The 17,272-nt window shown below is 39.1% G+C and overlaps 1 protein-coding gene across 1 annotated transcript; it reads left to right on the top strand.

Annotated features, from left to right (window-relative positions):
- Positions 1-7,974: 7,974 nt before the first annotated feature.
- Positions 7,975-10,398, top strand: LOC134747089 (uncharacterized). The gene has a single exon (XM_063681655.1). It carries the CDS (start codon positions 7,990-7,992, stop codon positions 9,238-9,240), a length of 1,251 nt encoding a protein of 416 aa, XP_063537725.1. The 5' UTR covers positions 7,975-7,989; the 3' UTR covers positions 9,241-10,398.
- Positions 10,399-17,272: the final 6,874 nt, after the last annotated feature.

Here is a 17,272-nt window from a genome sequence, read left to right on the forward strand (position 1 = left end):
AAGTCAAAATACAGCACGTCTACTTGTAAATACAACTTGTACAAAATACAGTACGTATATACAATAGGTATGTCATACTGGTAGCACGTCTATTTTACTGCTAAACAGATTTTAGCTAAAGCGCGTCGATTACGAGAACTGTTATCGACGTTGCCTTCGACACAGGCCCACAGGCTTTCAAGAGTTAATACCATTTTAATTGTAAATTATTGTAGTCTTCTGTACCAATCAGTTTATCTATCGATATAAAACAATCGTAGGCATAGCCATAGCCTATTAAAAGATAAGCCTGTCTGTATAGGGCTTGGTGACCCTATTGGTGTGTAGTTTTAAGTAAAACAAGGAAATATGAACAGCAATGAGTTGATTGATCGACATCTTAGATTGAAGATAATTTTAAACTCAACTATCAACAGGATTGGAACAATAAATTAGAAGTTTAGTGTGTTACGCACGCACCTCGCACACGATACACGTCACAGCGTCGCGTCACCTGCACTGCATCACGCCTGCGTATGCGCCCACGTCAGCACGTTACGTTGCAGCCACCCCGCGGCCGCGCCGCGGATCATCGATATTGGGCAATCGTCCCAACCGTGTTAATAAAACGGAAGTGCAAGCTCACTCCGGGCCTTTTTGACACCTAACATCGGGTCTTAGGACAACTCGTTAGATTAAGATATAAATGTAATCTTTTAATTAAATCTCTTGCATTCTAAGTACGCACTTGTAATTTATCTCCTCCACTGCTGCCTCCCTATATAATTGGCGCAGTCGTGAGTCGAGTCGATTCGGTACGCGAAATCTAGCATCGATATCCCGTCCTGAGCACGAATCTACGTGTGTATCGACTCTACAAAGAACCCGAGCAGCACAGACGAGGAGATCTACTTGGCGCTTGAACAGAGAGAAGAAAACGTGAAATGTGGTGGTGAGTACACATAGGGTTTGGTTGCATTCCTGTGTATTTCCCCCTTTTCCAAAAATTTTTCACCCACTTTCCGCCCAGTCTAGAGATAGGGATAGGAGGTTTCGGCGCATCGAGCGCATTGATTTACTTAGAAATTTAGATAATATTATTGAAGTAGACGAAGAAGACGAAATGGCAAACAATGATTTTAATGATATTTTTAAAGCCCTTAAGATTGTTCCAGAATTCGATGGAAATCCTAATGTTTTAGTTAGATTTATAAATATATGTGATCAAATAATTGCCAGATATGTGAGACCAGAGGCTGGGAACGAATTAAATAATTTGTCGGTCTTAAATGGACTCTTAAATAAAATTACGGGTTCCGCAGCGCGAACCCTTACAAATAACGGAATTCCTAGTACCTGGGCAGGGATTAGAGATTCTCTAATAAATAACTTTTCCGATCGTAGAGATGAAACGGCACTATACACAGATTTATCTATGATGACGCAAGGTAGGGACACACCACAGGTGTTTTATGAGAAATGTCAGCACATGCTTTGTACGATAGTAACTTATGTTCAATTGCACGAAACTGTAGAGACCACTATCACAGCAAAAAGAGAGTTGTATAAAAAACTTGCTTTAGAAACGTACTTGAGAGGTCTTTCTGAACCCCTTGGATCTCGTATGAGATGTATGAAACCCGACTCGATGGAACAAGCCCTTGAATTCGCACAAAAAGAACTTAACGTCATGTATTTGCAAAATAAAAATAAAAACTACGAAATTGCGCAGAAACCTTACTTTTCTAACAAAAAGCAGAACTTTTCACCGAATTCTAATACTTACCCAATTAACTACCACCAGCCGCAGCAGCAAAATCCGCAGCATCAACCTAATAATAACGCCTATCAATTTAGACCCTATAATAACCCGCAGCAAGCTGGCCCGTCTAGGACCCAGCAAATGCTCCGAGCGCTACCTCGCTCGAATATGTCCACAGGATTTAGGATTCCGCAGAGAACTCAAGCTCACCAGCAGCAGCAAAATAATCCTCAACCAATGAGCGGTGTAAGCCACCCCGTTGCCCGTACTCTAGCCCCAACTAGAAACAACTGGAATCAGCCCTCACGTAATGATACTAATAATACAGTCGAAGCGAACATGCACGAATCACAATCTTACTATGACGGCGACTATGACTATAACAATTATTATGACAATAGCTACGAGTGCCAATCCCCAGAACAATTTTTACCACCGATAGATAATTTTGACACTACGGAACAGCCACAACAAATTGACTACGATACTGATAATATAAATGATTCGATTTTTTGCCAGGATCTTGTGAAAAACTCACCAAGATAGAGATTAACATTCAAAATCAGCAACAATTACCTTATATACAAATACGGAACCCACCTCTTAAAATACTAATCGACACTGGTGCAAATAAAAGTTTTCTTAGCCCCAAAGCTGTAAAGCAATTTTACGCTCAATACTCATTACAATACGACCCATTTATTGTTACAAACGTACATGCTTCAACTATCAACAAATACTCGGTAACAATACCTTCTTTCCCGGAACTTAACAATGGCGAACCATTGAAGTTATTCGTGTACGAATTCCACAATTATTTTGATGGCCTTATTGGGTCCGATTTGCTTGATTTATGGCAAGCTGATATAAGTTACAGAACCCGACAGTTGATAACTCCATTGTCTATCAACCCCATATATATGTATACCTCCGGAAATGTCAACTTACTCGAAACAATAATACCGGCAAATTCGTCACAATTAATTGAAGTACCAGTAAACATACCAAGTGGCGATATATTCGTGGAACAACAGGTACTTTGCAATTGCATTGTAAGTAATTGCATAAGTGCTGCAAACAATAACAAAAGCACTGTCGAAATTTGCAATAATTTCTCACGCGACATGATATTCACGCTAACTCAGCCGATTAGCGTTGAGTTATTTAATTCGGAGACCGAGTGTTACCATAGCGGTGACTCACAACAATTCTCACGTGTCGATCACGTATTGTCTCGATTGCGCACAAATCATTTGAACACAGAAGAGACAGCTAATTTAAAACAACTTTGTACTAAATATGCCGACGTATTTTATGTTGAAGATGAACCACTCACGTTTACTAATCAAATAAAGCACCGCATAAAGACGACAGATGAAATACCTATTTATTCGAAGACGTATAGATACCCACAAATTCATAGGGAGGAAGTTAAATCTCAAATTACAAAAATGTTAGAACAGGGAATAATTCGACCTTCAACATCAGCCTGGAGTGCACCCATCTGGGTCGTTCCGAAAAAAGCGGATGCTTCTGGAAAAGTTAAATGGAGATTAGTTGTAGATTTTCGGAAACTAAATGCCAAAACTATAGACGACAAGTATCCTATTCCTAACATAAATGATATATTGGACAAATTGGGCAAATGCCAATACTTTACAACTTTAGATTTGGCCAGCGGTTTTTACCAAGTAGAGATGCATCCATCAGACATTCACAAAACCGGGTTTAATGTAGAAAACGGGCACTTCGAATTTCTTCGAATGCCAATGGGAACAAAAAATGCCCCCTCGACATTCCAGCGGGTAATGGATAACGTACTACAAGGCCTACAAAATTCCATATGTCTAGTTTACTTAGACGACATTTTAGTCTTTTCCACTTCCCTTCAAGAACATATTAACAACCTAGAAAAAATATTTCAAAGATTACGCGAATCTAATTTCAAAATTCAAATGGATAAGTCTGAGTTCATGAAACAGGAAACCCCTTATCTAGGACACATAATTACCCCCAACGGCGTTAAACCTAACCCTGATAAAATCTCAGCAATTGAAAAATACCCCTTACCACAAACAACGAAACAAATTAAACAGTTTCTAGGCTTGCTTGGCTATTATAGGAAATTTATACCAGATTTCGCTCGCATAACGAAACCCTTGACGCAGTGCTTGAAGAAAGGTGTAGGTATAACTATTAATCAAGAATACGTAGAATGCTTTGAAAAATGTAAAACTTTGCTCATGAATGACCCTATTTTGATATATCCTGATTTTTCAAAGGAATTTATTCTTAGAAGTGACGCTTCTAACGTTGCTATTGGCGCCGTACTGTCCCAAGGACCTTTAGGTTCGGATAAACCTATTTCATATGCATCACGCACACTAAACAGTAGCGAACAAAACTACAGCACAATCGAACGGGAATTGTTAGCAATCGTATATGCAACCCGCTATTTTCGCCCTTATTTATTTGGCCGTAAGTTCAAAATAGTAACAGACCACAAACCTTTGCAATGGATGATGAATCTCAAAGAACCAAATGCAAGAATAACCCGATGGAGTCTGCAACTCTCAGAGTATGATTTCACAGTAATATACAAAAAAGGCAAATCAAATACAAACGCGGACGCCTTATCACGTATAGAAATACATAACGAAGTTAGCTCCATAATAGCAAATTCACCCGAAATACCTAATATCTACGAATTAGAGAGCGGACCGACCGAAACAAACCACACTAGTGACGAGAGTCCCATCTTAGAAATTCCAATTTCCGATGAGCCACTAAATAAGTTTACTAGGCAAATAGTTATCCGCATTCTCGATCGTAAATCACGTATATCTGATACTGTAACAAAACCATTCGAGACACATTTAAGAACATATATTGAGGTCTACGAAGGAAATTTGGAACAGGAATTAGTCAACTTAATTACTAAGCATGTTAATCCTAAATACCGCACCGCAATACTAGTTCAACCTATAGAAAAAATGTATTCTATAGTTCCTATAATTCAAAAAACTTTTCAAAATTCATCCATGAAATTAATATTAGTATAATCAGAAATAGAAAACATCAACGGTTACGAAAGACAACAAGAAAAAATTCGGAATTACCACGAAGGCAAAACAAACCACCGTGGTATAAATGAATCATACTTAGCATTGTCACATAAATATTTCTGGCCAAAAATGCGCGACAGCATTTCCAAGTACATAAATGAGTGTATTGTTTGCGGACAAGCAAAATACGAACGTACTCCAACTCATCCACAATTCCAGGTAGTGCCGCCTGCAAGTAAACCTTTCGAAATCATACATGCTGACACTTTGACCGTTGAAAATACTAAATACTTGACAATAATAGACTCTTTTACTAAATATGCGCAGGCATATCGTTTACCAGACGGTACAGCACTTAGTATAGTGAAAGCTCTATTAAACTATTGTACGCATCATGGGTTACCTTTAACCTTGATAACGGACCAAGGCACCGAGTTCTCAAACCAATTATTAGCCGAATTTGTAAGAGTTCACAAAGTAAACCACCATAAAATCGCAGCTAACGCACCAAACGAGAATGGATTATTAGAAAGATTCCACTCAACTATCCTAGAACATTTAAGGATACTTAAATTGAAAAATCGGGACCAACATTCTAAACATTTAATTCCTTACGCTTTGTTAGCATACAACAGTTCAATACATAGTTTAACAAAATGTAGGCCCTTTGATTTAATTACTGGACATTTTGACCCACGAGACCCGATCGACATAGACACAACGGAACTATTAATACAAAACTACATAAACGAGCATCGAAATAAAATGAAAACTGTATACGATCTTGTACATAATACTTCTTTGACCCAGCGAGAATCTAACATGGAGAGAATAAATAGAAATAGAGACCCGACAATTGACTATTCCCCCGACCAAGAGATATATATACGGAACCCTACAGCAGACAGACAAAAGCTAGCTCCTAGATACACGCACGACAAGGTCACAGAAAACTTACCTGTTCATATATACACTTCAAAAAAACGAGGCCCCGTCCCAAAGTCCCGACTTAAAAAAGTTAGTAAATCCCAATTGTTACAGGCCCCTACTACTGACGTGGACCTGCATCAACCTGGCCCTAGCTCAAGAGATCCGACTTGAAAGCTATGAAAATGGACCCGGACTCGTACCATTTAAAATGGGACCCACCAAGGTTGTATCTCATTTTCACACATTTTTACAAAGTATCGACATTGACAACCTCCAAAACAACATTGACATAATCAGAGCCCAACTTACTAATGCAAGTAATTCTTTAACAAACAATTCCTTTAATTTCTTTAAATTTCATATAAAATATTTGTATTCTAAGCTTGAAAAGGCTTCGGCGCAGTTGAGTACTTTTTCTAGCAAAAGGGTACGTCGAGGGCTCATAAATCCACTAGGTTCAGTCATAAAAAGTATAAGCGGTAACTTAGATTATAATGATGCCATAAAGTATGATCACGCCATTAAAATGCTCAGAAATAATGAAGGTAAAATATCCAAAACAGTTAATGAGCACATAAGCTTATGTAAAAATTGGATTCTTGAACAAAACAAAATTTTATCTACATTGTCTAGCAATCAGCGAACTTTAAATAATGGACTATTGAACTTGAAAAACAGCACCATTCAATCATTAGAATATGCACACTTAACGCAATTGTTCAGCATTATTAATGAAAACGTCAATGACTTGTATTTAGAATTATTACGCATAGAAAATATATTAGCTTTTAGTAGACTAAGTAACGTGCACCACTCGATTTTAAGCGTTAATGCACTTAAACAAATGATTAAAACATTACACGAAATCTATGGAAAGGATCAAATTTTAGATTTAGATATAAGGGAATATTATAATTTTATTAATATAGGTTCTTATTTTTCTAAGAATAACTTAGTAGTTGTCCTAAAGGTACCAATTACTTACCAAGGCTCATTCGATTTGTACAAGTTATGTCCTTTACCAAATAAAAACGGGCGAATCCTTATCCCTCCATATCCTTTCATAGCAACCAACTCTGTAGAATATGTGTACACGGAGGCAGAATGCCCCAAATCTGGCGACTGGTACATCTGCGAACAAAAACTCAGCCATCAAATACGCACTGACCAAGACTGTATCCAGAAACTCATTCACTCTCAGGAGATAGATGAAACGTGTGTAACCACGCCTATCTCTCTGACAAAGGAGGCTCTGCTAGAGCTGGACGATCAACATTACCGTAACTTTCCCGCTTCCCACCAAAATTAAAACCAGCTGCCAACAGGAACAACATATTATATTAAAAGGAAGCTACGTCGCGACCATACCACAACATTGCTCTATAAGGTCTCCACATTTCACAATAATAAATATAAACAACAAGATTCGCGGCCAACCACTGAAAATAATGTCAATACCACTGGAAAGTAAACACGAAAATTCAAACGCTATCCTGAAAATGAGCTCCATCAACTTAAAGAACCTCGAGGCTATTGAACAAAAGCTGTCCATGGAGAAACCGATCGAAATTAACGAAGTCTTATCCCCAAGTTTCTACCATACTACAATACCCTTATACCTTATCATACTACTCGGAGCAAGCGCAACAGCCTTTATAGTATATCGGAGATATCGAGCTACCACAAAAATTAACATAAATAAACCAGAAGAATTAGAGCTACAGAAAGCCGCAACATTCGCAGTAAACCTAGCAAATAGTTGCTCTACTTAGAGGGGAGGTGTTACGCACGCACCTCGCACACTGCACCACGGCACGGCTACGTCATCGATATACGTCACAGCGTCGCGTCACCTGCACTGCATCACGCCTGCGTATGCGCCCACGTCAGCACGTCACGTTGCAGCCACCCCGCGGCCGCGCCGCGGATCATCGATATTGGGCAATCGTCCCAACCGTGTTAATAAAACGGAAGTGCAAGCTCACTCCGGGCCTTTTTGACACCTAACATCGGGTCTTAGGACAACTCGTTAGATTAAGATATAAATGTAATCTTTTAATTAAATCTCTTGCATTCATTGATAGCAGCAATAGGCGTCAATGAGATCGGACGTGTTTATTAAAATAATTATTCGCGTGCATAATTCGTAATTGTCTGCATTTCCAATCGTGCATTATCTGGGTCATTAGTCATCTATCGCGACCTCCGGCTATAGTATAATGTCTAAGTGGAGTAATCAAGTGTAATCGAAAAATGTCGTTGGTGAACAGTCCATTTAACCGGAGTGGACTAACACGCCGCAGCCCGCCCTCAACGCCCACACCGCAGCCCAGCCCGCCCGGGCCCGCGCCCGCAAACATGCAACAGGAAGAAGAGCCCCCGAAGGTAATTCCCACAAGTGACATCCAAACCTGGCTGAAAAAGATTGAACTGAACCTGCAAGACGTATGCGCTACATCTGCAGAAGGTAAACTTAACACTGACCAGAAGATCAGAATTAACAACATGTGTCGCAGCGTGAGCCACTTAGCCTCACAAATGGCTATTGAATATCAATCCCTAAAAAACCACGCAATCCAAGCATACCAGTCCCGCCAAGCTCACCAGGAAAAAATGGACCTCGTACAACGCATCCAAGAACTAAAGGAATCGATTGAGGAATCCAACCGCCCTGCTTCGGGACCTGTTTCGTTTGCCGAAGCCCTTAAGAAAAATGGAACGATGTACGTTCAACCGTCTAACATCAGTTCAGTCGCAATTTACCCGGTCGACAAGTTGAAATCGAGTGAGGAGACAAAATCCCTCGTTCAAAAGATTATCCGGCCCGACGAGATGAAGCTGCACGTGAGAGGGTTGCGCAAGATCAAAAACAGCGGTGTTGTGATCAGCACTGACTCAAAAGAAGACGTCATAAAACTCAAGCAATCAGCGCAGCTTACGACCTCTGGACTCACCGTTGACGAGCCCCAAAAACGCAAGCCCAGAATTGTAGTCATCGGAGTTCCCGCGGACATGCAGGAACCTGAAGTCCTGAAGTGTATTTACCAACAAAACTTAGCCGATAAATTACAAGATTGGTCGCTCGAAAAATTTATGGCATCTACTAAGCTAAGTCACAAATCCGGAAAAAAGGACGCCGACACATGTAATTATATAATTGAGGTTTCTGGAGTGATACGCAAGGCCTTAATTACGAACGACAGAGTTTTTGTGAACTGGTCATCGTGCCCTGTAAGGGATTTCACCTTGGTTACGCGCTGTTTCAAATGTCAGCTCTACAATCATGCAGCGAAGACCTGCAAAATGGAGTCTAACATCTGCGGACACTGCGGCGAAGCGGGTCACTCATTCAAGGAATGCGCAAAAAAGGACGAAGCACCAAAGTGTGCAACATGCTCGCACTACAAGAAACCATGTAACCATCAAACAGGCGACCCCGAATGCCCAGCTAGACAAATGGCCGAAAAAAGGTACATAAACTCCATAGATTATGAAGGCGCCTAGGAGCGCTAACTTTTCACATATTTATATAGCACTTTTTGATTCATTCGTTTAACTACCTATGAATAATAGCATATTCTCTGACCTAGATAGTTTCTCTGTATCAGAGTCTAAAGCATGCGACGTCGAAACCTGCAAAAAACACATTCGTCCCAGCCGAAATCCATTATCGATCTTAACACAAAACATACGAAGTATTTCCAAAAATTTTGACAATTTTATTGTATTTCAACAAAGACTGGATATAACTTGTGACATAATTGTCTTGACAGAATGTTGGCTTGGTACCCATACCAATCTACCAATTATGCCAGGGTACATTTCGTATTGCACTAAGTTTAATTATAACCAAAATGACGGGGTAGTAGTTTATGTAAAAAATAATTTAAACATCACAGTTGAGGAACCCCAAATACAAGATTGCAATCGGCTTTTAATAAAAATCGGATCAGACACTGCAATACTAGCCTTGTATAGACCGCCTTCATTTAGAAATATCGGTAATTTTATCGAGTCTCTGGATGAAAACTTAAGTAAATTACCATCCTTTAAAAATATTGTATTGATAGGAGATATTAATATCAACATTCTATCTGATAGCAGCGAATCGACTTTGACAGCCCAGAGCTACCTTAACCTATGTTCTTTCCATGGCTTACTCCCAGCGCACACGCTTCCTACGCACCAAAGCGGGTCATGCTTAGATCATATTATGGTAAAATCTAATTTTTCGGCATTAGCACTTATTACTAACTCTACAGTGACCGACCACAGAGCTGCCCTACTAACCCTCTATCGTAAATCACGTAATACATGCACTCGCACGCAATTTGTGTCTAAATTAAATATAAACAAACTTGGAGATGATTTATGCAACATTGACTTTGGCCCCGTTTATTATTCTGCTGATGCAGAAAATAGTATGCTGTACTGGATTAAAAATGTCCAACAAGCAATATTTCTTAACACCAATAAGACACGTCTAAATCGCAAGAATTTTAACATAAAACCATGGATTACCCCGGGACTTCTTCGATCAATGAGACACAGGGATAAACTCCACTTGAAAGCTAAAGCAAATCCAGACAATCTTATATTGCAATTGTCGTATAAAAGATATCGTAACTTTTGTACCAACTTACTGAAAAACGTAAAAACAAACTACGACAAAAAACAGCTGGAAATTGCTGGAAAAAACAGTAAATTAGTTTGGAAATACCTTAAAAACGTAACATACACGGCAAAACAACGGGAGTCATCTGCAAGTTTGTTGCAAGTAGGTCCGTCCGAATTGTTGGCGGCAAATAGCACAAATGAATTTTTCGTTAACATAGGCAAAAACCTGGCAGAAAAAGTCCAGGGCGAGCCGTCTGCATTCCCTTCAAGAATACTTTCCGATACAAATAATTCATCCAAATCATTTGTGCTATTAAATACGGATGAAGCTGAGGTGGAAAGAATTATCATGAGCCTAAAAGACGATTCCGCGGCTGGTTGGGATGGGATATCGAACAAAATAATAAAGACATTCAGACACATCTTGGTTCCACCACTGACACCCATATTTCAAAAGTGCATCTCTGAAGGAATATTTCCAAAATGTCTGAAAAAAGCCGTTGTAATCCCTGTCTATAAATCTGGTAGCAAAATACAAGTAACAAATTATAGACCGATTTCTCTTTTACCAGCGACATCTAAAATCCTGGAAAAAATTATTAATAATAGACTTGTTCAATATCTGGAGAAAAATGCCTTCTTGGCAAAGACGCAGTTCGGTTTTAGGTCCAAGTTATCAACCGCAGATGCTGTACACGAATTGACTGACTATTTAGTTCAGGAACAAGACAAGGGAAACAAGACAATTGGAATCTTCCTGGACCTCGCAAAAGCTTTTGACACCGTTTCTACCTCCATTTTACTGCACAAGCTTGAATCACTAGGCATTAGAGGCACACAACACAAATTAATCGCGAGCTACCTAGACGGACGAACTCAATGCGTTAAAATAGATAACATTATCAGTTCCGACTTAGATAACACATCTTTTGGCTTGCCACAAGGAAGTGTCCTGGCCTCGACCTTATTTTTAATTTATATTAATGACCTATGCAATCTAAAAATAGATAGTGGCAAAATCATTTCCTACGCAGATGACACTGCCCTACTTTTTTCCGCAAAGTCAACAAACGAGGTCTACGAGTTCGCACAACGCGGATTTAATGATGTAACTGACTGGCTAAAACGTCATCTACTAACACTGAACTCTGACAAAACGAATTTAATAAGTTTTTCCATGCGGAAAACAGATCCGGTCGCACATAACCTCAAACTTTACGCACATAACTGTAAGGAAAAATCGAATAATCCCTGTTCATGCCCATCTCTAGCTATTACTGACAAAATTAAGTATTTGGGAGTCTTGATTGACGAAACCCTCACTTTCAAAAATCACATTGAATCATTATGCAATAGAGTCCGAAAGTTAATATTTGTATTCAAAAAACTTCGTTCGATTGCTGATCTAAATTTAATTAAGCAAGTATACTTTGCACTATGTCAATCAATACTAACCTACTGCATTTGTTCCTGGGGTGACACAGCTAAAACTACCCTACTAACCCTAGAAAGAGCCCAGAGAGCGGTACTAAAGGTAGCTACTTCCCGCCCATTTTTATACCCTACTGACCTCCTTTATAAATCATGGGAAGTACTAACTGTTCGTCAATTATATATATTAAGCACAACACTAAAGCAGCACGCCAGAATTCCTTTCAACCCTGAATACAGAAACAAAAGGCGCAAAGATATAATAGGTATTCAAACCGTTCAAACGAAAACACGTATTTTCATCTAGATTTTTTGTCTTCTTGGGCCCATTTTTGTACAACAGGTTAAATGTAAAACTAGACCTATACCCACTTAGCTATGCTTGTTGTAAGAATACTCTACGACGCGCCCTTCAAAATATGACGTACGATGATACAGAGAACCTACTAATAGTCGTAACATGATTGTGTACTTTGAAATTTAATACTTAAGACCTATTTTGTTAAGGCGATAAGACTTCTATTGTGTAAGTACTACTATTAATTTATAATTAAGTGAATAATTAAAAATTGATTAATTTTGTCCTTCGCTGCCTGAAACACAGGAACTCCTAGTTCAGGCATTCGTAAACCACTTTCCTCTACTAACAACTCTTAGTCTTTAAGATGAACCTCTGTACAATACTTTTTTCAATAAATTATTTATTTATTTTTTATTTTTTTTTATTCTAAGTACGCACTTGTAATTTATCTCCTCCACTGCTGCCTCCCTATATAATTAGTGGAAAGCTTACAAGCCACAAACGTAAATTATGCCATAGCAGTCACAACACTTAGGGAGCGTTATGGCAGAAACAGCTACATAAAGGATTTATGCTGCACTCAATAAAATAATACCGATTAGTAAAGCTGTCATGCCTGTCATAGATTGTCGTAGTGTTTAATGAACTAGAACGTCATCTGCGAGTCTTAAATGCCCTAGGAGAAGATGTTTCTCACAGGTTCTTCAGAACTTTAATCTTTGAAAATTTTCCAGAAATTATTGTATATGAGCTGAAAAGAGTTATAAAAAATGACCACAAAGGAATAAGGTCTCAGCTTTCAAAGTTGCTTGCAGACAAGAAAGAAGTTTCCAACGCCGAAAGATACATAAGGTTGTACAACAGGAACCTTACAAGCTGTAGAAAACATTTCTAAAAAGAATAGCAGACCATTTTACAATACCTTTAGTGAAGGCTCTTAACAGTAAGAAATCTCATCGTCACTTCAGAAGGAAACGTACATTCAAGGGAGACAACTTTCAACCGGAATATGGAAAAAAACCTCGAATGGAATGCCGATTCTGTCATACCCATTCACATTACAATGAAGAACGCGCTAAATATGCAACACTGGAAGAGCGAAAGCAGAGACTAGGCCAGAAATGTTATTTATGTCTGAAAGAAGGACACTTTAAGAAATTGCAGAATGAGTTTTAGATGTCATCTCTGTAAAGGAAAACATAACTGAGCGCTTTGCCCAAAACAGTTGAAGTCTGCTATACCTCAGGCGGCTGCTGCAGGTGAGAATACAACTTCAAGTCTCAAAAATGTTGATCAAACACAATAAACTTTAGCTCAGTATGTTTTTATTCTTGATTTAAATGACTGATTATGGCAATAGGAAGACTGTCTGCAGTTCCTATTAAAAGTAAAGGATATTGATTGATTATAACATAACATGGACTTTTATTCAAATTTTGATTTTATCACCCAATAATATGATATCACCCTACCTCATCAAGATTTTACACATCATAACGAGACTTCCTGTCACAATTATACTACAATTTACAAATATGTTAACTTGTAATTACTATTACGTGTTCAATAAAGTAGTTTTCCATAAAATATTATGCCTTAAGGCATTAAGTCCGCCTTTTGTACACTTTTATATCGTGCAATAAAGTTTAAATAAATAAATAAATAAACACTATCACCTGTTAAGTAAAAATGTCTATTAACAGAAATATGTAAAATTGTAGATACAAGTGTACAACTTTGTAAATTTTCCACTACTTATGGCAAATTTGTAACTTAATTTTTTTTATTAAGCAGGAACTTGTAGAATTGTAACCTACAATTTACGAAGCTGTCTCTTGAATTATCATTTGATAAAGCCTTTACTGAACCCTAAATTGCAATCACGGTCTGAAACCGAACCGTTTTTCATATTTGTCATTGATATCTTCGGTTCTCAGTTCGGTTCGGTTCAGAAAATCTATTGTTTAGAGAATAGATTTTCTATAGTGAAATGACATATTTTACTAATAATGGTGAGCGAACGAACGTGCATAAGAAATTAATAAAATACTTAAAATTAGTTTTTGTTTTTACTTTGTGTTTGTTGTGACGATGACGGTCTGGCCTAGTGGATAGTGACACGTGCCTACGCAAACCAAGTCGCGAGCAAAAGCTAGTGTTATATATATCGTTGTCTGAGTGCCCACAACACAAGCCTCTTGAGCTTACCGTGGGACTTAGTCAACTTGTGTAAGAATGTCCCAATAATATTTATTTAGAAGCCTATCAAAATCCTACAGGAATATCGACTTTGTTAGTAGGTGGACGAACTGCACATTCTGCCTTGAAATTATCACGAAACAAGCCAATCAACGAAACGCCAGCCAAAAATAGTGAAATAGCGAATAAGACGAATGCACTCAAGAGGTCACTGGAGGCACTGGACAGAACGTTGGCTAAGGGCGGTTCGTAAAGATGGTGAGTTGAGTACCTATATGCACTTATACCACCTGTCTTTTCTTATAAAATATTGAACTTTTGTTTATCCTCATCTCATATTAGGGTAGGGCTGGGTGCAGGGGCGTCTCTACCTATGGTGCAGGGTGTGCGGTGCACACGGGCGCCGGGTCTTAGGGGGCGCCGAGCGCCCTCTAGTGCGACATCTCTAAAGATGCGTCGCTCGCGGCGCCGGCGCTCTCAAAATTCTCAAAGACCCTGCGCCCGTGTTATGGCCGACGCGCGAAGCCGGGCGCGCGGTAGCAAAGCTACTCCTTTTCCTACTCTATTTACAAACTAACTTTTGTTCCAACGTGAAATCAGCCTTAAAACAGATAGTTAAAGATTAAATTGGCGTAATGTCGCATCGCTACCAAAGGCGCGTGCCGGCATCGGCACCTGTTTGTTTTGATTCGTTTGACAACACGCCGACAATCATTGCTAACTCGGCTGTATTAGAATGCTATAAAGTTCAAATGCAAATTCCCAGGGACGTGCGGCGGTCATTTTCAAAGGCTTGTGTACGCGTGCCGCCGCGTTTTACCGCTACACCATAGTTTTGCGAAATAAGCCTTGATGCAATTGGATTAAGTATCATCTTTGAGTAAACGTGTAAATGTGAAGTAAATCGGCTTTTCTTTTGATAAAAATTACATAAAAGGTAAGATTTGGTTATTTGCCTGCACAATTATTGCGACATGCCTCGAGGTCGGAGGTCATCAAAAATAGTTAGTTAGCGAAATTCATGAAAAAAAACAAACATCGAGTGATAGATAGTGATATCGAAGATACTCGTAAGAAAATACTCGTACCTATACGACCTAGGATTTTTCATTTGTTTATCCTACTGCAGTGCGGAACAAACAACGGTAAGTTAAAGTGCTTTAAATTAGTTTTTGTTTTTACTTTGTGTTTGTTGTGACGATGACGGTCTGGCCTAGTGGATAGTGACACGTGCCTACGCAAACCAAGTCGCGAGCAAAAGCTAGTGTTATATATATCGTTGTCTGAGTGCCCACAACACAAGCCTCTTGAGCTTACCGTGGGACTTAGTCAACTTGTGTAAGAATGTCCCAATAATATTTATTTAGAAGCCTATCAAAATCCTACAGGAATATCGACTTTGTTAGTAGGTGGACGAACTGCACATTCTGCCTTGAAATTATCACGAAACAAGCCAATCAACGAAACGCCAGCCAAAAATAGTGAAATAGCGAATAAGACGAATGCACTCAAGAGGTCACTGGAGGCACTGGACAGAACGTTGGCTAAGGGCGGTTCGTAAAGATGGTGAGTTGAGTACCTATATGCACTTATACCACCTGTCTTTTCTTATAAAATATTGAACTTTTGTTTATCCTCATCTCATATTAGGGTAGGGCTGGGTGCAGGGGCGTCTCTACCTATGGTGCAGGGTGTGCGGTGCACACGGGCGCCGGGTCTTAGGGGGCGCCGAGCGCCCTCTAGTGCGACATCTCTAAAGATGCGTCGCTCGCGGCGCCGGCGCTCTCAAAATTCTCAAAGACCCTGCGCCCGTGTTATGGCCGACGCGCGAAGCCGGGCGCGCGGTAGCAAAGCTACTCCTTTTCCTACTCTATTTACAAACTAACTTTTGTTCCAACGTGAAATCAGCCTTAAAACAGATAGTTAAAGATTAAATTGGCGTAATGTCGCATCGCTACCAAAGGCGCGTGCCGGCATCGGCACCTGTTTGTTTTGATTCGTTTGACAACACGCCGACAATCATTGCTAACTCGGCTGTATTAGAATGCTATAAAGTTCAAATGCAAATTCCCAGGGACGTGCGGCGGTCATTTTCAAAGGCTTGTGTACGCGTGCCGCCGCGTTTTACCGCTACACCATAGTTTTGCGAAATAAGCCTTGATGCAATTGGATTAAGTATCATCTTTGAGTAAACGTGTAAATGTGAAGTAAATCGGCTTTTCTTTTGATAAAAATTACATAAAAGGTAAGATTTGGTTATTTGCCTGCACAATTATTGCGACATGCCTCGAGGTCGGAGGTCATCAAAAATAGTTAGTTAGCGAAATTCATGAAAAAAAACAAACATCGAGTGATAGATAGTGATATCGAAGATACTCGTAAGAAAATACTCGTACCTATACGACCTAGGATTTTTCATTTGTTTATCCTACTGCAGTGCGGAACAAACAACGGTAAGTTAAAGTGCTTTAATATGTACCTACTAGTATACTTAGGTATTTATTTAGGTCTTACTTGTACCTAACCTTTGAACAACGAACTATTTACTTTTTTATTTTATTTATTTATTCCGTTGGATTGCCTAATGTAGGTACCTCGAGTCTTTTGGCCTCAAGCTTTAAAGCCTCCTAAGCTTTGAAGGTTTAAGTCTGTAAGGTTTTTAGCAGTAAAGGTTTGGAGCAAAAAGTAAAAGCTTTTAACAAATAAGATCAACCTATGCTATAGGGTATGGTGAAATTTAATACGTTGTTGTGAAATAGGGAAAAACAGAAAAAGATAATTATGACTTATCGCGTTTTTAGAGTTCCGTATAGTCAACTAGGAACCCTTATAGTTTCGCCATGTCTGTCCGTTCGTCTGTCTGTCAGTCCATAAATGTATGCCGCGGAATTTTTACAGTTCTGCAGAAACCGTTTTGTTTTTTTGTCTCTTAGTTGTTTAGTTTGCGTTCATGAATTAGTCAATAGCGGAGGCGGTTAAAAGTTAAAA

Source organism: Cydia strobilella, chromosome 14 (assembly GCF_947568885.1).
Source record: "Cydia strobilella chromosome 14, ilCydStro3.1, whole genome shotgun sequence".
NCBI classification, from domain to species: domain Eukaryota; kingdom Metazoa; phylum Arthropoda; class Insecta; order Lepidoptera; family Tortricidae; genus Cydia; species Cydia strobilella.

Coding starts and splice junctions, on each gene's coding strand:
- LOC134747089 (XM_063681655.1), top strand. CDS start 7,990: ATGTCGTTGGTGAACAGTCCATTTAACCGGAGTGGACTAACACGCCGC.